At 39.6% G+C, this 23,438-nt stretch overlaps 1 protein-coding gene across 4 annotated transcripts in view; it reads left to right on the top strand.

Annotated features, from left to right (window-relative positions):
- Window positions 1-23,438, top strand: part of REPS2 (RALBP1 associated Eps domain containing 2) — a 96,028-nt gene that overhangs the window by 32,168 nt on the left and 40,422 nt on the right. For all 4 annotated transcript variants that reach the window (XM_068179979.1, XM_068179977.1, XM_068179980.1 and 1 more), the window contains exons 2-11: window positions 1,908-2,031; window positions 4,243-4,391; window positions 5,916-6,039; window positions 8,842-8,939; window positions 10,612-10,750; window positions 12,220-12,283; window positions 14,609-14,751; window positions 17,825-17,919; window positions 21,296-21,365; window positions 23,238-23,303. In XM_068179979.1, coding sequence (XP_068036080.1) covers window positions 1,908-2,031; window positions 4,243-4,391; window positions 5,916-6,039; window positions 8,842-8,939; window positions 10,612-10,750; window positions 12,220-12,283; window positions 14,609-14,751; window positions 17,825-17,919; window positions 21,296-21,365; window positions 23,238-23,303 — 1,072 coding nt within the window. The remainder of the gene's footprint in view (window positions 1-1,907; window positions 2,032-4,242; window positions 4,392-5,915; window positions 6,040-8,841; window positions 8,940-10,611; window positions 10,751-12,219; window positions 12,284-14,608; window positions 14,752-17,824; window positions 17,920-21,295; window positions 21,366-23,237; window positions 23,304-23,438) is intronic.

Here is a 23,438-nt window from a genome sequence, read left to right as displayed (position 1 = left end):
GTCAGCAAGCATAGGCAGAGCAGGAAGCGTGGCCAGGGCAGGAAAAGAGCCCAAGAGGAGAAAAGTCCCTATAAGGTATACCCCATAGGCACAGCCAGGGACTTTGTGTGCCATTTCTGCCCCACAACAGGAGCCATGCCAGGCACTGCCCATGGGTCATGCAGGAGCTGGGCACTCACCAGCAACCAGGCCCTCCCATGAAGGCTGTTGGCTTTTGCCAGGTGCCCTGTTCAGTGCTGGCATGTTTTAAACTAACATCTCCATTACAGACCAGAGCTGTGAACCCAGATTGAATTTCAGCTTGGTTGTGCCCCTTCTCCATCTGCTTCTCCCCAGGCTGGTGACTGGTGGCTTGGATAAGCTGGTGGCTGCTCATATACCTGCCACAGCAGCATTGTCCCCAGAGCTGCAGGATCCTGGCTTGCCTGGAGGTTTTGCCCGTGAGGAGCAGTCTGAAGTGCAGCTGCTGTGCATGTTCCGTGTCCATGGTCCAGTCCAGTCATCTGTGCTCCACACCACTGCACCAGGCGGAGCCGGGGCATCCAGGACCAAGGGGAGAACCCTGATTTGGAGCTCAGAAAGGGTACCAAGGGTGTGCCCAGTCATCCATCTCAGGTGCATCCCAAGTGCCTCGCTTTCCCATTGGAAAATAAAAGAAGCAAGGCCAGTGATAGAGGGAAGGGCAGAATAGAAAAGGATGCAATAACAGAGAAAAAAGAGATTGACAAATACTAATGGTTAATTGAAACTGTCCTTATACAGAGACTCAATCTTCCTTTTCATCAAGCAGGTAGAGAAAAAAACTATTTGATGTGTCTTGTGACCAAGTCTGAAACTTGTGGGAAGAGAAAGTAGCCAGAGCTCGTTTGGTCAAAGCAGAGGACACATACAGAAAAGAAGGGGTTTGCTTGAAAACAATTGTCTTTGATTAGTAAGAATTACCATCCCAAGACATTTGATTTTTTCAGTAATTTTTTGACCTGACATTTTGCCACTGTGTATGTATGTGTATATATACATATAAAAATAAATCAGAAAAAATAGACTTTTCATTTGTGCTATTTGCTTATATGCGATTTAATACTTTCTGTCAGGCTGTTGTAGCTTGGGAGCCAATCCGCACACATGGCTTTCCAGAAGCCGTGGAGAACTGTCACGGAGGCTGCATCTTGCCAGCCAGTAGACATTGCTAATCTAGGTGTATTTTCAGGAAAATCATTTGAGATTTCCTATTATGTCTGGGGCAAATGGAGTTTTGTTCTAACCCCAGTGCTTGTCTGAGGTTTGCTTGTGAACATCTGGTAGCTCCAGGCATGGGAGAATTGGTGCCTGTTCTTAAAATCTGCCGATACTTGCTGTTTAGGCATTGTCTGATTGTGTGAACATGGTACTCTTTGCTTCATGAAAGTGGCAGAGTGAAGCAAATAATGAAGTATATGCAGAATTTAAACTTCAGTGCTGAGACCATGTTAATTTTTCACACAAAAAATTGTTTGCTCAAGTGGTGTGCTGGGGTCTTTTGTTATGCTTATGTTCCAGTTATGTAATTATCTGAACTCTTGTTGTTAGGGCTAATATTAAGTATAATTTTCCTGGTGAAAATGTTTTACTGGACAGGGTACTTAAGAACTTTTAGTTTCCCCTGCTGTTAAAATCTTACATAGTATGAAAACCCATAACTTGTTTTAGGATAGCAGTGTTAACCAGCAGTGCTTCTGAAAAGCATAACAACTACCAACCTGTCTCTCATGTACTAATGCTCTGAGTTGAAACAAATACACGTAGTAGAAAACTTCAAATACAACAAGCATTTTGTGTTTTTAAAGTTCTTTCTTTGTTTATGTGGAGATGTTGACATCTGGAAGAGCAAAATGCATTTAACTGACAACGTGTCTCTTCTCTCTCAGATTACAGAAGTTTGTGGAGCCAAGCGTGTGGGTTATTTTGGTCCTGCTCAATTTTACATTGCTTTGAAGTTAATTGCAGCAGCACAGTCAGGGTTCCCAGTACGGATTGAGAGCATTAAGAATGGTAAGTAGCAAATTTTGCTTGCAGTGCTGTGCTCTTGTTTCTCCCTTTCTTTAATGCTTGACAACTCTCCATGGTGGTAAACTCTTTCTTCTTACATTTCTGTGAACAATTTTAAGGAGCAGAGAAAGAGTGGAAGGTAATGTTACATGCTCCAGGTGAGTGGTGGAAAATTGAGGGAATTAGAGATATGGGAGATCTGAGATGACATCTCCCTCTGGAAAAGCATTACAAAGGAGCAGCAGGAATGACAGATGATCATTGTGGGAGATGCATTTCTCTCTCACCTTCAGCCTCCAATCTTGACAGCTGTCCAGAGTGAGAGCTGATAGCTGCTTTGGGTGGAGGCACATTGTGGGAGACATGGGCAGATCAGGGAGTCGCTCTGTGCGGGGCAGATTGTAACACTCACCTGCTTTGGCTAATAATCCTGCTGAAATAAGTGAGTAGTGGCAATAAAATCATAGTGCTTACTGTGAATAGGTGTGAAAATGTGTATTAGATATATTTTAAAACAGCTTTATTCTTCCCAATGAATTGACAGTAATATAAAATGTACCATTTTTGGTGAAGAAGAAAACTTCTTGAAAGAATCTTATCAAACTCAAGCTATGAAGAGAGAAAGCAGGTCCCTTTCAGCTGTGAAACCTTCATAGCAACGTGGAAGGGGCTCAGTGTTCTTGCTTCAGTGATGCACACTCTGCCTCAGCAGGGCTCAGGCTTCAAAACACAGGGCTTTTTGCTTGAGCTGGAAGAGGTTTGAACCCTTATTTTCTGTATCCTGGGTGGGCCTTGAAGCCATGCCCTGAGGCTGTACTTGCACCATCCCACTTGGAGGAGCAATGCAACCAGCTGCAAGATCAGAGAGAAGGCTGGAAAGGCAGCACCTACTCACAACTCTGCAGTCTGGTCACTGCTCCCAGCACAGCTTCTCCTCTGCTGTCCCTGATGAGGGCAATGAAATGTCAAAGCCATGTGCGTTGCAAGGCACAGGGAGGGGGTTCCCAGGTCTGCCCCATCCCAGGGAGGGAAGGCCAGAATGGCAAGCACATGATGACCTGTGTGAGCTGAGCTCCTGTGGTGCAGAGCTCCTGGCCAAGTGCAGGGGATCAGATGCAGCTGGCACAGTTCAGTTCAGTGCCTTGCTGGAAGAGGAGTTTGAGCCAAGGGTAAAGAGGAGTGGCCTGGATTTGTCAGTCAGTTTTCCTTACAAACAGCTTGTGCACTCTCTCTTGCATTGCTGTCCTTTTAAAGATGTTAATTAAAAGAAAAAAAAAACCCAAACAACAAAAAACTCTTAACAAACTAAATTAGAAACCTGGACTGAGATTTACTCTGTATTTTTTACAAGTCCAGCATATGCAGATAATCCACAAATTTGAGTGAAAACAGGTACTTGCAGTCCTTGTATTGATACCCTGCTTACTTACTGTTTCAATAAAATTTCAATAAAACTTTTTCCAGTGCTAATTACATTTTCTCTTGAAAATATGAGTGCCTTTAGAGTGAAGTGAGTAACATGCACCATATTCCAGTTGATTTATTTTTCTAATGTTTGTAACTGTAGGGTAAAAGATGACAGAGGTGATGGACGAATTATTTTACTTGATGTTGAGCATTCTGTTAACTTTAATTGCATTGATCTTTTATGGTGACTGTGCACCAAAATAAATGGTGTTTCTGCAAAACAATTGGGAATTGTCTTAAAGAGTGAAAAAGTGTCAGTCTCTTGCTAAGCACAGCAGATGCAATGTGGAACCTTTTGACACAGCTGTCTTTTTAGGACTTGGTGTGATCTCTGAACCCTACCATTTTTGATTTGTTCTTTTTATGATAGCAGCATTGAGGATACTGTGATCCTGACTGATTAATTTATCTGTCCCACAGTTTCTGTGGAAAACTATTGTTTTCATTACAGACAAGGTTTTGAAGGCAGGAAATGAGTTTGCTGCTTGCTTTAATAACATGCACAAGGCTTATTTCTTTCTCTTTGCATGGAGAGATTATATATTAAGCTAGTGAATATAGCTTTGTGTAACATTCACATTTTTATTAAGACATAAAACAATCAAAGGAGTCCCACACTTTAAAATGTTACAAAATATAACTAGCAGTATTTTATAGATAAACTTTTCATTGGCTTTACAAGATGATACTGCTTAAAGTGCTTCTTATGTTCTGTAGTCTCAATTGAATTTTTCTCTCTCAATACAGAATTGCCTCTACCACGATTTATGGCTCTGAAAAATGACACTGAAGTACGTTATGGGACTCCAGCAGAATTCCATGGAGTTAAATTTCAGGTTCCACATGCAAGTTTGGAAAAAAATTCCTACAAAAGAACAGATGAAGGGGACAAACAGGTAACAGCCTTGTCTCCTTCAGGCCAACATGTCATTATGTATCCTCCTTTGGGGTCCAGCCCTGTAAATGATTGCACTCACAGGGGCTTACTCAATTTTCCAGTACTACACACGAGATGAACTCCTGATGTGCAAAAAATCCCCATCATGCCTGTGTTCTAGTTTTGATGCATTCCAATTGCTTCCCTGAAGAAAATTCTCTATGTGAGCTTGTATAAAGCTGTCAGCCCTGTAATACTCTGTGTAAGTTCTTTCAGTGTTTTCCTCCTACTTAATCCAACACTGTTTCTTGGAGAGGAAGTGTTAGAAGCAGCAAATAGAAATCTGTCTGTAAAAGAGAGCGGGAAAGTGCTCTCATGGCCAGTATGGTAAGGGACTAATGGTCCTTAGTCACTCTAGAAATACTCAATCGGAGACGAGGTGTTCAATCATGCGCCACTATTTTTGGGGGGTAAGGACCCCAAGTTTTCTTACATTTTTTTATCTCCCCAAGGAATAGTTCAGAAGATGTCTGCTTTTCTTTTTTCCTGAGTGAAACATTGTCCTGGCATCTGTTGTTCTGAGATGCCAGTTTAATGAAGCATCCAAGGGACATTCGTATTACCTGTATTTAGGAGAGTAAAGTGCACTTGTTCAGATACAAGACACTTCACAGTGCTGCATAATTTTCTAAAAACTGATTTGCATAATTTTCCCCAGGCTTAACACCTTCTTCTCTAGTACTGTATCAGGTCATGTTGTAGGTGCCTGGTGGAAGCACTTTTATCTTCCCAAAACATGTGCCCACGTTTATCACGGGGTGCACTGCCGTCAGTAACGGCGTTCCCAGCCCGAGGTCAACCAGCAGGAGTGAGCTGATGACAAGATACACAGGTGGAATAACAGGATCAGGAAGAAGAGCATGTATTCCTGTCCTCTGTGTACTGACACCCAAGCAGAGCACTGCCCTCAAACCCTGGGCTCCATCTGGATTATCTGTGTTGCATTATATTTTCCTCTTTATTCAGTAAAACTTTTCAGGCTTATATCCTTTTCTCAAGCAATCTCAGTAAATCAAAGGAAAGAGGAAGCTTTAGAATAATTACCCAGTGATACTTACACATCCACAGTGTTTAAAATACTGATCCAGAGATGTATTTTAATTTTTTGTACATTTTTTTAATATGAAAAATTATATCCCACAAAGAATGCACTCACACTATGTAAATTCAAAGCTATTCACTCACATTGAGCCTTCTACATATACTACTTCAGGCATCTTTGGAAGTAAAATACATTGAGCTGACCATTGTAAAGCTTTGTTATAGCACTGCCATGCTTTATCCCTCAAAGGCTCAGTACCAAAGCCTGTCTTGTCCGTTTTAAGCCTCTTCTTAGAAGTAAAGGGCCTGAGGATGCTGCAGTGTTTTTTTCTTTTTTGTCTATCATATTGTATGCACTTGGACCACTTTGCAGCATTACTTGGTTGTTTGTTGCACTTTTTGTCTCAGACTTGTGTTTTGTGTTGGTGTGTTTTTGAAATAGGAGCCCAAGTCTCCTCCGATGTCTCCAATTTGCTCACCTCCTGCTTCTCCATCTACTTACCAGAGAATACCCCTAAGTTATGGATATGGTAAAGCAAGAAGTGGGCTGGAACAGCAACATGGAGGTAGGATAAAAATGGCAATGCACATTGTATTGAAATATATTTTCTTTTTTTTTTTTCCCCTTATGAGAAGTATCCAAATTCTAAATGCCAGTGACAATCAGCCTAATGATTTTAAAATTCAATTAGACTCATGTTTTGAAAAAATTATTTGATCAATATATTTTGACTGTTCAATCCTGTCTTCCTGTTCACTTTCTATTAAATTAGATTTATGTCTGACTGCTCACAAATGCTAATACCTAATCTCTGACAAGGCTCTGCAATATACCCCCGTGGCAGAGAGCCTTCAAGGATTGTCAGAGTGCATGATGGTTTTGGTTTCATTAGGGGGCAAGAAAAGCCTGTTCCCGATTTCAGTAGATGCATATTGATTTTCAGATTGGAAGTGAACCATCCTTTGCAGGAATGGATAATACCATCTGTACTTTTGTAACAGAAATAATAATAGGATGAGAGTATAGAAGCAGTCCCACAGTGTAACTTCAGCAATTCAGACAAAAACTAGGCACTACATAGGTTATTCTGTCTCTCATTTTGGTGCCATTAGAGTAGGTAGGAAAACATTCAGATTTTAATAAGATGCTAATGGGGCAGAAACCAGTTTAACTATGGCTTTACAGGTTCCTCTTAATGGTAAAGCACCAGTGCTCTGGTAATTGCAACATACGGTGACCAAGTTGGTGGCAGTAGGAGGCATTGGTGTATACCATCATCCCTCATACTTTACATTTTGTAAAGTTTGTAGTGAGTTTGATTGAAGTTGTAAGGTTTGTAGTGAGTGAAGATTGAAGCATGCTAGTCCTTCACCTTTTGTCCTTATTTACAAATAAGTGACAAAAGAGTTATTCAACATGATGAAACTCACTACAGCTGTGATAAGAATGTGTTTGACCCTATAAAGTGGCCTCCACCTGAAAATTGTACCAGTACTGAGTCACAGGCATTCCCCTGCTGTGTAGGTAAACTGCAGCTTGTTCAGAGGTGGGATTAATTCTGAAAGAAGCACACTAGTGCAGTTGCTTTCTGGTACAATGCATGTTCTGCCCCAGTGAAGAAGAGTGGCAGAGAGCCCGTGCTGTGGAGAGCTGGGCAGGGGGTGTCTGTCAGGACTGTCTGACCACGTACCTGTTTGAGTGCTCTGCTCTTTTCTGGCACTCTGTCCCAGATCTGTCAGTGCTGTGCAGGAGTATTTTGGGTGTTGGGTTTTTTTTTCCTTCTGAATTTGTTTGCAAATGTAACTTCTGTGAAATTTCTCATGGACTCAGCAGCTATGCAAAGTGACCAGGGACAGCAGCATCCAGTTCAGCTGTCAACATCTTCCAAAATTAATTATTTAACTGCTCAAATTTCTAAGGGAATAAAATCTTAGAGGTGCAGAACAATGGCTATTTTTCAGTAAGCAATTTTTCCTATTTTCCAGAAAAGGAATCACTCCTATTTTAATCCCACTGGGGATACTTCAGCCAAATGTATTCTCAATGGCAGTGAGCAGTTAACATTTTATGACCCATGCTGTACCAAATGCCAGGCCTGATGCAGGACCTGCTGGTTCTTCCTGGCCTTTAAGACCGTTCCAGTTTCCTGAAGAGCACTCCAAAGGGCAGCTGTGTGTAGTGCATGTGGAGGAGTTTCTTGTGCCCCTGCCCTGGGCTGGGCTGTACTGCAGATCTGACCCTGAAACTAGACAGGATATCTTCAGGGACAGCCCTTTGCACTGAGCCATGACTGTGTACATTTTATGGTTCTGAAAGTTTTTCATGCTAGCAAGCATGTAGCCATGAGGCTTCATGCTTAAATCTCCCCTCTGAGGGCATCTAAATGTTTCTCAACTTTCACCTTCCTTCCTTTTTTTTTTAAATCTGAAATTAGCAGTGAGTTGTACAGGAATAAAAATAGATAACAATACAGGATAAGACCCCTTAGGAAAACAAGGGGGTTAGGGGCATAATTTTTAAGCTCTTCCTGAGATCAAAAGTTTTAAGATTTCTTGGACTCCTTTTACATCATGAGTCTTTAAGGTTCTGACTATCTAATGTAGACTTTGTAATGGTAAATTTTAAATAGGCTGGCAGCAGTTCTCAGCTGTGTAAGGGTTTGCAAGTGACTTGCCTTTTTGTTTGCATGCTTGCCCTATTTTTAAAACATTGTTTCTAAATGTGTTGTTGTGTCACTGCTTACTATATTTGCTGCAGTGGAGCCTAAGTGACTTATTTTAGCAAAAGAAGAAGAAATTGTTACTTTTCTTCACTAACTTTACTCCAAATAGCACAAAGTGGTGAGTCGTGTGTTTTGATTTTCGACAGAAATTAGGGAAGGGAGAGGAAGAGTATATGGAGGAGTAATGGTTTGCTATTTTATAGCATTGTCAAAGCATATTTTTTATAGACCAAATGAATTATTTCTTCTTACTTAAAATAGTTATTGTGCTAAATGTGGCTATAAGTATATCAAATATATAAATGCATGGTCAGGCTGTATAAATGTATATTTAAACATGATGAACAGTGATTTCTGTTGTCTAGCAGTATATAAGTGACAGTGTCTCAGTAATGTCTGAAGAAGAATGGTGCAATGGGAAAGACCAGTATGTGGCTGGAATTTTGTTGCATAAGGCAAAATGAACTTTGATACTGTGATACTGGGTACACTTGGTAGATGCTTGACCAAATGGACTTTGATGCTCGGATACAATGTTCCCAAGCTACATTCTTGATCTTGTGATATTTAATTATTTCCTTTAGCTTAGCAGTATTTTTTTATTATCCTGATGTTTATATATTTAATTTTAAATGTCTATTTTAGCTCCTTATGAAGTCAGACACTCTACTCACCAACAAGATGGACCATCTTCTGGGAATTATGGAGCCAAATCTGCACTCGCCTGTTCAACTCCTAACAGGGTAATGAATTGCATATTTTTCTTTAGTGGTACTACTAACAAAACAATAGAGAAATTTAAAAAAAAGGTAGAAAGTTCTCACTTTGGAAGTGAAAAGTTTTCTCCATGGTGTTCTTAGACTAGAGACTGAAGTGTGCTTTTTTTGGTATATGAGGAAAAAAAGCTGATGGGATGGAGAAATTACAATAAACAATCAAATTAATTAAATCACTAAAGGTAAGTCAAGGTAAAACATTTTAATTGAAAGAACATGAGATTTCACAGAGATTCCTTCTTCATTTAGATTGCTATCTGCAACACATGCACAGTATTTATGGCTAACTTTCTGCATATTTTGGTTTTTCACCCCAGTTGGTTAAATTGCACCTTAAAGAGAACATACTAATTTCTGGGCATTTGTTTGTTTTTATGAAAATGGGTCTTATATTTTCCTGCTGGTTGCAAAAGCAGATCTTTCCTGTGTTCCAGTATGCCTGCTGTGCAATTATTATGCAAACAATTAGTTTGCCCTAAGGAAGGGCAAAGTTCTCTTAAGCAAGAGATTTTCCTAAATAAGTAAGAGTCAGAGACTCTACCTTGTCCTGAGTGCTTAGCACCTCACACCCACAAAAAAATGTCACCTAAGCCTCCAAAAGAGATCTACAGGTAGTGTCACATAATTTGTGCTAACTTGAAATGAAATTGGGTGCATTTGTGTAGCACTTTGAAATGAAAATTAATTTGCAGGTTTATGATGTTGCCTGTTTCAGGGATCTTTTGATGTATTTCAGAACTGGTGTTTTGCATTTGATTCTTGGGAAGTAGACAGGCATGTCAGAGAAAGGGTTTCACAGCTGATTGTTGCTCATTCTTGCCCTCCCTTTTAAAGACTGTTATTATGCAGGCTTAAATACTGAATGCTCATTTATTCCATTTTAACAAAGACACCAGCTGTACTGGCAGCCCTCTTGTAGATACCTCCATCCAACCTGCAAAAAGTACAGGCCTCCCTTAAAAAAGGTAATCAGAGAGCAAAGATAGAGCAAAGGAATAATTGGATTGAATACCCTTCTCCAGAATATTCCTTTACCCAAAGGTAGATTTTTGCTTAAACTTTGGGAAGTGATAGAAGTTTGAGGGGGTCTCTAGGGGCTTGTGTGTCTCCGGAACTTAGCATAATGAGTGCTGAGTTACTGGGGTGAGCACGGGGTCCAGAAGTGGAATATTTCCATAGTTACAGCATCATTCCTAGATTAAATATGTAGTTTGATAGCAAATATAAATTTTCATGCACAAAGCTGCATAAATGCAGCTTTAGGACCTTTAATGGTTCCATCCATTTGAGGTGTACAGTGTGCAGTTCAGGGTTGTAATGCATGGCAGAAAAAAAGGACCCCCAGAATGAATCTAGAGGTAATAAAATAGGACTTAGACTTTCAGTGGTCAGCAGTAGCCAGATTTCCTTTGGCCATTGGTCATATAAAGCTTTCTTTAATTGCAGGGGTAAAGATACGTAATAATAGCCTCAGTTTTCACGGGTAAGTAGTGGGATGGTCATCAGTGTGGCCATTTCTGCTTCTTCTCTTCTGAAAATTTGTCTGTGCTACATAGAAGAGTGTGAGTCTGGTTTCTTGAGGTTCCCAGTGCCCTTGTGGTGCCCTCCCTGTGGCTGGTGCCAGTGTCCCTCCCTTCAGTCTCTTTCAGTGGAGCGGGAGCATCAGGACAGCAGCACCCAGTACTCAGATGACCCTTGGAGGATAACGGAGGAGCAGAGAGATTACTACATTAACCAGTTCAGGTCCCTGCAGCCCGACCTCAACGCCTTCATTTCAGGTAATTTTTACCAAACACTGTGCACATTGAATAGGGGGACCAGGCTGGGAGGTGAAAAGTGTAAGTAGATAAATTATTGTTTGTCTCTGGTGGTGCATTTGTAAGAGTTGATTATGTTTTCTTTTTAAAGGCAGGCTATTCAAATCAATACAATATTGTGGCCCTTACATTTTCTCCTAAATATTCTGATTTTAGGAAAGTAGTTACATCTAAGGGAGAAGTGTTGACAATTTGGTAAAAATTAAAATGAGATCTCTGCATTTGGTGTGCTGTATTTGTGGATCACACCTGCAGTGTATATTGAATTGAAAAACCCCTGAGGGTTGTGCTGGCTTATCCAGCAGAACTGTGGCAGTGTCCATGTGACGACAGTGAAGCATGCAGTTAACTGCTGTGGGAGGTCAAGCCTGAGGGTTTATGGTTCTGGGGGACTGAGATTTTAACCTCTAGGTAATTAGGAAACAATCCTGGAGAGCACACACATGGCCCTGATCATACTCAGATTTCCATCCTGAATAGAAGGTCCAGGCTGCTTGTGAGAGGAGACTTTGCCATGTACAGACAGTTGGTTTGGCAAGGAATATGTCACGGGTTTTAAACTGAAGCAGTTGTAATGAGCCCTGTCACTGGTGTTCAAGAGGCTTTGATGCAGCCAAAAGTTTAAAGAAATGACCTGCTGCTAACTGAATTATTGCTTCAGCAGTTCTTCACCACAGTTAGGTCTCCTTCATGCAGTTTGCTTCTAAGAACAAATGGTTGTTTAGTGTTGGTTCTTTCCCCAGTGGCTGCCCAAGGGGAAGAGGATTATTGTCCCAGAAGTCTGTGCTTTGTTTCCTTATGATTTGTAAGCCTGTACCCAGGAAGGGCTTCCAGGGTACCCCTGACAGCCTGTGCATATGAGATGGTGAAGTCTGTTTGTTAACTTAGAAGTATGAGAAGGGCTGCTATGGCAGGGTGAGTGAGGATGCCTGCAGTAGGGCAGGAGCTGTGTGCTAGCTGAATCTTCTACAGTTTCTTTTTTATTTTCTTTTTTTTTTCTCTCTGTAAAATTTTCACTGCAGGAAAAAGTCATGGTTGAAGCAGCACACTGGGAGAGCAGTGCAGATGTCAAAGCACCATACTGCTGTGCACATGACTTCTGGGTGAACAGGGCCGTTTGTGTCTGTTATTTAATCATTGGTGACATACTTGTTATGCAGGTTAGAGTTACTAGTACTAAAGTAGGTTTCCCTTTATTTATTTTTCCCATATGGAGGGAATGGAGAAGTGAGGTCAACAGCTCTGTCTGACTTTCTCTGTCATTTACTCAGAAGGAGACAAATGGTCCAGCATCTATAGTAGCATCCGATTAATCTAAGCATCTCTTGGACGTAAATTAACTGCCTGCTTCTGGCATGGCAGTCCTGGTAAAAGGAGAATTAATTGGAGAATTAATTTCCAGTGGGTGATGAGGCATGCTCTCCCAACAGGTTCCGTAGCAAAGAATTTCTTCACAAAATCGAAGCTGCCCATCCCAGAACTTTCTCACATCTGGTGAGTACTGTAATATTTTTGGGGATACCTATCATTTTTTTTAAAAAGACACTTAATTCAAGAGTTCTTGTTAAATTTTAAAAGTGTCTTCAATTATAATTATTGCTCTTCTCTCCAGAATCACTTTGCAGGGTGGTCATTGGTCTTCCTGACACACTTGTTTTCTGGAGAGATGTTCACCTACTCAGCAGGACTGGGAAGGTTTGAACCACAACGTAGCTGAGAGCTGTTCTTAAGTGTATTGTAAGCAGCATCATTAGCTCAAAAAACTGGCATTTTTCATTAAATGACACAGAGGAGAAGCACCTCTGGAATGTTTTAGATTAGTTGTTGGTTTTATGTTTCTGTCTCTGTTCTGTCAGAGGAGGCCTAATTAAACAACTACATAATTCATTAGTGCTTTTCTAATGAACCAGTGCTCTTAGTTTTAATGAGCTTATTGCGAAACAATTGTGGATGGAACTGTACGTGATAAAATTTGACAAGGATTCTATTATATTTTCATCAACAATATGGTGCTTTGTAATTTGTTGTCATCGTTGCATGTCTGATAGGAGGAACAAACAGTTTTAAACGTGGATCAGAAATGCTGATAGTGATTTTGTTTTTATATATGCTTTTATGAAGAGAGATGAGAAGAAAAGCTTGCAAGAGCCTAAACATCTGTCAGGGTCAAAGGATACGTCTGGAATCTTTTCAAAGCGGATTGTCAGTTGTGAAAATAAAAAAAAAAAAAAAAAAAACTGAAGAAACATAGTGCTGGGGGAAGTGAATATTGGAATTTAAATTTAAGATTACTTAAAAAGAATGGATTAACCTAATATGTTAGCCAATCAGATTTTGTTTCTATTGCTGATACAAGTTGTTCTCTGTGCAGAGTTTCAAGAAAAGTATTCCTTTCTAGTAGATGCTTGTAATTTTGTGGCAATGTGATTTATCAGGTTGTGTTGCTGTGTTAAACACATGGGATGTTTCAGTCCTTGTCACTGTAACCTCAACAGTTTGAGAAATGTTTGTTAATTTCAAAGAGTAAGAAATTATATGTTTATTTTAGACCATATGCCCAAGATAAAATATTACTCAATTTTTACAAAGAGTTAATTTATAAAATTGAATTCTTGAATTTCTGAAGTTTAACTTTAGTGTTTGTGAAGTGTGCTAGCATTGGAGAGAAATGCTTAGTGAGAAGTTAACAATATTTAAACTTGTCAAGAGCATTAATTTTGCTCTTTTTTAAAGGTTAGTCAATGGTGCTAAGTAACCATTGCTAAAGTCCATATTTAACATTTTCTGCTTCAAATGTTTTAAGATCCTGCATGGATTAGCCAAAGCGCTTCCTAATGTTGGAAGGTTAATTTCATCCTTGGAACAATGTGCAGTTAATTGCTGCTCAGATGGCCAACTACATCCTGGGCTGCATCAAAAGAGGTGTGACCAGCAGGGCAAGGGGAGGATTCTGCACCTCTGCTCTGCTCTGGCAAGGACCCCATCTGGAGTGCTGCATCCAATTCTGGACTCCCCAGCATGAAAAGAACATGAAGCTGATGGAACAAGTCCAGAGAAGGTCCACCAAATTGATCACAGAGCTGGAGCACCTCTCTTATGAAAACAGGCTGAGAGACTTGGGGCTGTTCAGCCTGAAGAAACGGGTCTGGGAGCTCTTCTAGCAGCTTTCCAGTACCTAGCAGGGTCCACAAGAGAGCTGGAGAGGGGCTTTTCACAAGGGCATGTAGTGATAGGACAAGGGGAAAGGGCTGTAAGCTAAAGGAGGGCAGGTTTAGATTAGATATTAGGAAGGACTTCTTTACTATAAGGGTCATGAGGCCTTAGAACAGATTGCCTAGGGAGGTTGTGGACTTCCCATCCATGGAAGTTTTCCTGGCCAGGCTGGATGGGGTAACCTGGTCTAGTGGAAGGCTCCCTGCCCACGGCAGGGGAGTTGGAATTAGATCTGGAATAATCTAATGGAATTGGTTGGAATGGTCTTTGAGGTCTCTTCTAACCCAAACCACCCAATGATTCTATAAGTATAGATTATGTGTTTCACATTCTAATATCCACATACCATCATATTCAATGGCGTGATGTGTTAAAGGAAGGTACTTTATTGAGAAAGAAAAAAGTGGTAAGTCAGTTTTAGAAAATCAGCTTGCTTCATCTTCCCAGAGACAAATGTGCAAGTCAGGATCAAGTGTACATGGCAGAGATGCTTGTCTTGTGTTAAAATGTCCCTTCTCAGAGTTGCATTTTTGTCTCCTCCGTGATGGTACACATATGTCTCCTTGAGGTAGCACCTTGGAAAACATGTGCCTCTTTTATCCACAGGGAGCTGAGTGATGTGGATTGTGATGGGGCGCTGACACTCCCAGAGTTTTGTGCCGCTTTCCACCTTGTGGTTGCGAGGAAGAATGGTTACCAGTTGCCTGAGACATTGCCAGAGACACTGCTGCCAGAGTACCTTCAAGCAGGTAAAGCTGCCGTGGCAAGTCATGTCCCTGCAGCCATCTTAGGAAACCATCTTGTGTGTGAGACATGTTCACTTTCCATCCTGGAATGGGCTTCTATGCTGTGTAATGATTCTCCAGCTGCATTTAAGGCATGTGTTTTTAATTGTGCTTCTGAGGTGATTGCTGAAGAAATAATATACCAAAGCATAGATACAGGGATGCAAAGTGGAACAGTTTCCTGCCTCTTAACGTCTGCTCCTTTGCTCCATTGTGTTTCAGGTGTCAGGACAGATTAAGAGGTAGTTGAGTGCCTGCAAAGCAATGGAACCCAGCAATGGCTTTAAACTGAAAGAGGACAGGTTTATGGTAGATTTTAGGAAGAGATTGTTTACTGTGAGGCCAGGGAGTCACTCGAACAGGTTGCCCAGAGCAGCTGTGGGTGCTCCACCCCTGAAAGTGTTCAAGGCCAGGTTGGATAAGGCCTAGAGCCAACCTGGTCTAGTGGAAAGTGTCCCTGCCCATGGTAAGGGAGGTTGGAACTAGATAATCTTTAAAATCTCTCCCAATACAAACCATTCTGTGAATCTATAATACAGCTTTTAATTCTTTTGATGATTTTTCCTTAAAGTATCTATCTCTTGAAAATTTGTTAAAAATGATACTGGACTGCATTAGAACTTAATATCCTAGTGTTTTTTTTTAGATGGAGACACTGGTTATATCAAAGGTTTAATTTTTTTGTAATTTATTTTATATAATCCACAGGTTCTTCTGTGAGTAGTTTGCATTAATGACAGGAGGATTACAACAATTTGGGTAGCACAAGGATGAATTAATCCAAAAATATAACATACTTCAGTAACAATGTGCAGTGAAAGACCTGCCCTTTCATTTGTTCTCTTCGGTTATGTCTCTTTAATTATAAGTGAATGTTGAAATATATACTGTTACATCTAAAAATGTGCATGACTCTTGAGGGCAAGGAGGATTAATCACAGATGATAATTACAGTGCTAAGGGATAATATTTAAGACCTAATAAAATCTCCATTAAATTTGATGACACTGAATATATTAAAAGGCAGGAAAAGAACAAATCAAGCTGCAGTTAGGAAAATTAAATGTTGACCCCATATGAGATTTGTGATATAATTTCTGATGGAGTCATGTTCCCTGTAATCCATTATATTCATATCCAAAGCAATAAGCTTCTGGAAAACATGCACTTCCAAATCTTCATCATTTAAATCTCTCTGATTACGTTCCCCTGTCATAATTACAACTACCATTTTCCCTCCAGGACCACCACTTTGTTCACTACTTTCATGCCTGGTCTCATGATAAATTGGCTTGTAAACTCATCCATGCAGGTTCTTTATGATGTGTCTTCACATTGAACCTTTTTGGGTAAAACTACAATGCAAATAACTATCTCTAGTAGCAGGGAATCATTATGACAATGGGAGAAATAGCATGGTAAGCTGCAGTTATTCCCTGGAAGTCCTCTTTTTCCCTATTTGTCCCTTTCAGCACTTAGTTCTACCATTTTCTTAAATGATTATTGTTTCATACTGTTGCACGAGACTAAGCATTTCAAGCAAATCTACATGGAAGAGTGAAAGGACTAATTGTTTCTTGTGGGTCCTTTAAATACCCCAGCTAATGAATGAATTCTGGTTAATCTGAGGGTCTGAAAATATCTCGTGCTCATTCTACTTTCTGGTCAGTATTCATAAATCTGTCTTTTGAAAGACTTGCAGTAACGAAAAGCAGAACATCTCAACACACTGTGAAACTGTGAATCACAGAAAGCATAGAACCCTGGTTGTATTATTTCTGAAATAAAATCATTGACAAGAATGTAAGTTCCTCATACAGTTACCTAAAATGTCAGAAGCAATTTTCAAGAGAAATCTTGCGTATTAATGTTTTCATCATTTGATTTCTGTGAAATTTAGACATTTTTTTTCAAATTTTTGGCTTCTTAGGACACCAAAGAAGAGTACAGTTTTTCATTAGGTTGCTATATTAGTTTCAGAATGAGGCATAATTTGGTTCAATTGAAGTATTTGCATCTGATAAGAGTGCTGTTAAAGCTTCAAATAAAATGACTGGGAGCAAAAAAGCATTTAAGAATGCATTAATCTTGCTAGTTTTATGGCTTATACCATAAACTACAAGCACAACTGGTCCAAATGCTCTCCTGGCACAGCTCCATTGACAATTTGACCCACCACCTTTTTTTGGAAACTTTATTAAAAATAATTTGCAAAATCTCAAAAGCTATTTGCCCTGTGTGTAACCCACTGTACTGCAAATTAAGATTGATTTCCAAGAGCTTAATTTATTGAGATAAAATAAATGCTAGCCAAAAACTAGAAATGTGGTTGTTCTGCCTTTTAATATACTGATCTTTAAAAAAAGATGTTTTCCAGCTCATAAGACAGACTTATCTCAGAGGACCTAATCCCAGAGTGATACCAGCAGAAGGACCTGAGTTGTGGGATAGAAATTAGCTTGTTGTGAATATTCCTTTGAGAAGCTAGATGTGATTTTTTTTCTTTTGCTTTTTCTCCCATGCTTTCAGTGTTGCTTAGTTGAAGGTGGTATATACTACAGCATCCACTCTGTTTAGTGTTTTGCTTTTTGCTGGCCTTCAATTTTAGAGTATAATGTAGATTCTACTATACTTTTCAATATTCAAAAAGTCAAAATTGCAGCTGAAGGTAGCATAAGTATCTTTAACATTGCTAAGAAACAGGATATAAATTATAAGATAGTGGAACTGGACTGGGAGAAGAAAAAAATTCTTCCAAATTTCACCATTATTTCTACAACAGAAATAATACAAGCTATCCCTTTCATGACACTGACTTACTTAAGATGCAAGATAGAAAGATTTTCTTCATGGTGTTTGTCATCCATGTCTTATTGATTAGGTCTGAGATGTAGAACTGAAGAGCAAAATTATGCTAGAACAGGTTTCCAGGAAGTATGTATTAACCAAAGACTTGGTGTGTCTCTGTGTTTGGCTTTGGGTTGATTTTTTTTGTTGTTTTGGTTTTTTTTTTTTTACTTTTTTCTTTTCCCTGCAGCTTGTTTGAAGCCCATGCGTGACTGTGCACTGTTTGATTCTTATTCTGAGCCATTGCCAAGCAGTCAGCAGACTCGGGACTTCAGTCGGGCAGAGGTGAGAAGCTGTAAGCTGGGTCCTTACCTTGCAGAGGGGAGGGGGCTGCACCAGCTTCACAGAGACTGTGCTATGAGAGCAGCAGGACTGTGAGTCTCTGAGAGGACTTTAGGAGTCTCTAAGCTTCTTATTAAGCCATCTCAAACCCCCAGCTCAGCCATTTCATCTGTGTATGGAAAGGGCTGACAGACTTTTCAAGAGATATTCCCACATAACAGAGTTCACAGTAGTCACTGAGGGACTTGTGAGATGCTGGAATATTCAGAGAAATAGGCTCTACCTGTTAGTGTCCTGCAGGGCAGCTGCTGGAGGGGCAGTGGGGCACATGGGCTGTGTTCAGGTGAAGTATCTGCTCAGTCTGAATTGGTTGAAAATATGAGTCTTCAGCACAGACCTAGAATCATAAAATCATGCGGTTTGGAAAAGACTTCCAAGATCATCAATTCCAACTGTTAGCCCAGCACTGCCTTCTTTCAGTTGTAAAGAGCAATACAGTCACCCCTGAGCATCCTTTTCTCCAGGATAAACAACCCCAGCTCCCTCAGGCACTCCTTCTGTGCTCTGGACCCTCCACCAGCTCCGTTGCCCTTCTTTGAACACATGCCTATGTCCTTTCTTGTAGTGAGGGGCCCACAGCTGAACACAGTAGGTTTGTTTGGAGGGAACAGGGGCTTTGGACTAGATCTCCAGAGGTCCCTTCCAAACCCAACTATTGTATGATGCCGTGAAATCTGCTGCAAGCAAAACTGAATTAAGGAGAAGAGTTTAGCACTGAGGTTAAAATCCCAAACTTTTAAAGACCCTATAGAGCTGAACTAATAATCATGGCCACTGAGTTGTGCCTGAATATTGCAACTCTCAATATATGTGCTGTGGGATTTAAAGGTTTAGTGTTAGGGTAGTAAATCAAGTGGCAGACTGACTGCAGGAACTGGCTCTTCTGACACTCTTCCAAGTTTAAAAATAATGGTATGTCATGGCAGCTCAGCAAGGCTGTTCTCCAGCTGTTTTCTCCCACTGCCTTGCTCTGGGGAGTCCCTGGGTCAGAACCTAGCTGCTCCCACATCAAATCCAACCTGGTAGTGGTACCACCAAACAGAATCTCCTAAGGTTCTGTGGAGTACAATGTTCACTTTGGGCAATGCAGCCAGCACATTGAGCACCCATTGTATCTTCTGGAACTGTTAAAATATATGTTGTATCCTTGGGAGGTGTTGCTCATCCTGCAGCAGCTTGGCCAAAGCACAGCAGCCACGCTGGGCTTTGGAAGAAGCACTGCAGGTCTGGTAGTGCAGGGTGCAGGCATGTTGGCAGTATGGGCAGGTCCTTTACCAGAATCAACTAATCCCTTGCTTATGACCTTATTTTGGGTGGCTTGCAACCTGAAATATGAAAGAAGATACAGATATAATATATAATTAAATTATATTTGAAATGTAAACAAATATATGATTATGTATCTTTCATACACATAATTTAAAAGCTTCAGTTTACATTGTCCAAGATTAATGGACTTCAAAATCTCCTCAGAAGTGATTTGAGAATCATTTTGACTTAATTTTTTTTTGTTCAACTTATGTTTTTACATTCAGAATTAATACACTGAATGAATACCATTTGGAAGGTCAGTAAGTAATCATCCATTCATCTCCCTCAGTGGGAAGTGCAGCAATTCGCTGTTGCAATTTCATTTGTATTTTGGCTAGTGGAGGAATTATATTTTAGATACTTGATCACTATATTAAAAATATTATATTATCAATGCAATCTGTTATGCATTACCTCCATGTCTTTTTAAATTACCACCTCTCATCTATTCAGGCTGTTTAATTTCATTTCAGATGCCTGTTTTTACTGTGACCGCTGAATCGCAATACTGCAATAAAATAGAAGCAGTTCCTGAATGCATTCATAAAGAAAATAATGGCAGGAGACATGTCACCTGCATGCTAGGCTCTGTTAAACTTGAAAAACAAACCAAGGCTGCTGATATTACGCTTGGGAATGGCATGGGTGACTGATTTCTGTTTACCAAGGAAGTTTTGTCTTCACGGTTTGGTTTTTTTTTTCCTCAAGTTTTTGTCTCTCACTCTCATTTGGTTATTTTCTGCAAGTTTTCTCACTGCCAAAATCCTAAAGTTAAAACATGCATAAAATGACTGGCTGGGGTTCCTCTGGGCTCTCTCAGAAATGTCATGCTCACATTTAATTGAAATCTCTGAAAGACATTCCATCAATTAAAGCCTGCATTGAGTTAGGTCTGTGGTCTCATGTTCTTCACTTGAATGTCAGGGCTAGCTATGGATGTGAAATATTTTGTTCATACATTTTCAGAATCCTCAATCCACATTTTTGTTGTGTTGCTTTCTCAGAAGTACTATCCCATTCCTCAGAAACTTTGTAAAACAAATCTCACAGACCTTTACTGTGGAGTTTTCCTTTCTGAACTGACTTGAGATTTTTCTGGTCTTTTAAAAAAGTCTATGAAATCTAGGTTTCTCAATTCATTTATTCAGGCCAAATTTATTTCAGGACATTTTCAAGACAAACCTTTTCCGTACTCCCTGGGAAAAAAACAGCATCGCTTAATATTTAGAGAAGTTTAGAATACTAGAATATTAGAGAAATTTACTAATACTACTAATATTCTAATACTCTAGAATATTAGAGAAGTTTAGCAACTATTCAGACTATCAAGTCTGATAGTTGCTTGACTATTTGGTTGCAGAGTGTATTCTTGTTCTTACAGAAAATAGAGGTAGAATTTGTTCCAGCAGAAGCTCCAAGAACAATAAATGCCTATAAATTGCTCCTGAAATAACAGAAAATCAAGGAATAAGACTGGAGAGAAATTCCGTTTTCCTATCAAAGGCCTGAATGGGCCTCCAACAGACTTGCTAATGAAATTTGTTTTTCCCGTCTCTGTGACTGCATGTTGAAAGAAAAGAATAGTTCAAGGATCAGCCACATCAGCCAGGAGCCTTTAGAGCATAACCATCAGGCTCTGCAGTACAGCTGGAGTTTTGGTTAGAGGAACTTTTCTCCTGGACACTGGAGAAGCTTTCATCTGCCCTTACACAGGTGTTACATATGGCTCTGGTGGGAGAAGTCTCTCCTTACATACAGTCCTTACCTCCTTCACTTGTTCACTGTTGAAGTGCTCCTTTCACTGATTTCTGGTGTGGAACTGCTGTACCTTGAAAATAGCGTTATATTGTCTTTTTATAGGTCCTCTATACTTCCTTATCTAACAGAGAAATTGTGGTGCAAGAGCAAATGTCGCCATTAGTTATGTTGATCTGTATTCTTAAATATTTGACTGTGGAAAGGTACGAGCTGTAACAATCAGTGTAATTAACAAATCTTCTATCTTTAGAAGTCATCAGCTGAAGAGGTACCTGATAACTCTGCCCTATTACAAGATGGAAAGAAAGATGACAAACAAGGTATTCAAATAAATAACTTTTTTCCATTAGGGATTGAATTATGTGTTTTTTTAGTAAGCCCCTATGTTTGCTGGGTGTGTTTAATTTCTAAGCTGGCTGTGTGTTGCTAAAAATTTAAAGAGACAGCTCACCACAGCCGAGTTGAAGACAAATAAATGGAGGGGTTTGCTTCAAAATTAGTTCTATCATATGTGAATGGTATGAAATGTACCTCCTAAAATATGTCTAGCCCTAAGGCAATTAATGTTGTACTTCTTACTTAAACAAAATTTTAATTGTTATCATGATTTTTTTAACAGTAAAGATTGCACTGTGCCAAATTTTCAATTTCCATTTTTGCAAGAAACACCAACACTTCAAAATCAGTTTTTACTCCTATTTGAAAAAAATAACCCCTGTATTTTCTTGCAAAACAAAAGTTTTAGTCAAATTGGACTGAAAAAATTCATTGATTCATTACTTTCATTTGACATCCATCAGCAGCAATTCATGTGAAATTGAAGCGATCTTTCTCTTTTTTGCTGCAGTAGCTTTTATGGCTTCCAGAATTGGCACTGGATCATCACACAGCCCTTTTATATTCCCTTTTCCTGATTCTTACTTGTTGTCCCTCTGTTGTAGAAACAAAACATTTGTGGGTATTTTGTTGCCTGATTCTCAGAGCTGCAGATTATGTATAAATTAAAATAAAAAATAGCTCGGCCTCCTAGATGTCCACACGTTAAGGTTGCATCAGAGCTGAGAGACCAGGTAGTCCACATTCCTGATTCACCTTCCACACTCAGGTGTGACAGAATTTGACAGATTCCCAGAGTCCCTTTTTCAAAGAAAGTTTGTAAGGGATTGACGTGTGTTTGTAAAACATTTTGACATGTTGGCATATTCCAAGAAATCAATGTTTTGTTGACAAGGTTTTTTTTGTTGTAAAATGTATGATGAACCAGAGAAGGACTTGAACCTTGAAGGCTATTGCTTTGAAATGTCTAGGGAAGATTTACTTTTTACTAAGGGAGTATTTTTTCCTTGTTCAGATGATGAAGTTGTGCTTTTATTTTTGTAGCTGACATGTTAAGTCACATGGGAACCTGTTTTGAGACATGCAGTCCTCCTTCAGGGCTGAAGATATGCTGTATTTATGACACAGATTGCTGCTTTTTCAGCCAAAGAACAAATACTTTTGTTCTACCTCTTATTACTGTTCTGACAAACATGAGAACAGATCACTCTCCTAACTGAGGGGATCTCCCCAGAAGTCAAGAACCTGCAGTTCAGGACAGTAGAAGAAAATTTTCCTGCATTTTCAAAAGTATCCAAGTAAATAAACTTCACTTTGGTTATAATGTAGTTAAATTTGGAAGATAATGTAAACTGGACTGGGTTACAAGACCCAAAACTTTCCCCTCATGTTTTGGTTGATAAAGGCAGATCATAGAGCTGGTAAGGTTGGAAGGGGCATCTGATTCAACCTCCTTGCTAAAGCAGGCTCATCCTAGAGCAGGAGAGATTTCATTCCAAGTGGTCATTTAACATTGAGTGTTACAGTTCATCAAAGCACTCTATAGTGCATTAAAAACTCCATTAGAAAGGATGCGAAGGGGAATGTGGAAGGGGAATAAGCACTCAACCCCACAAATTCTCAAGATTTGAGATTTGCAAACTTGAGCATAGCTCTTTCTTTCTGGGCTTGACTTTGTGCTCTTGGAAATTGTTACTTGTTTGAGTACTTCAGTTTTCTGAGGGTATTTGGCCACTTTTCAAGTATGTTTGGCATTCTAAGATGTCTAATACCAGTTTAGGTGTTCCCTTCTCAGACCTGATACTTCTAGGTTTTACCCAAACATACTTAAAGTGATTATCTTTTTTTTTCTTAAGCTCTTAAAGTAAGCACTACTCTCAAAACTATACCAAAGGAATTTCAGCACTTGACTGTGAAAGCAGGTAAGAAAAAAATTGCCATGTGTCACTTGCATGAGAATTTTGATCAAGTATTTCTATATCACAGTAAGCCTTAATTAGTGTAACTTGATTAATTTTTGAAAGAACATTTTGCTCTTGTACTACTTCCCTACTGAT

Source organism: Anomalospiza imberbis, chromosome 2 (genome assembly GCF_031753505.1).
Source record: "Anomalospiza imberbis isolate Cuckoo-Finch-1a 21T00152 chromosome 2, ASM3175350v1, whole genome shotgun sequence".
NCBI classification, from domain to species: Eukaryota; Metazoa; Chordata; class Aves; order Passeriformes; family Viduidae; genus Anomalospiza; species Anomalospiza imberbis.
The sequence above is the reverse complement of the archived record's forward strand: the minus strand, read 5'-3'. Positions and strand labels throughout refer to the sequence as shown.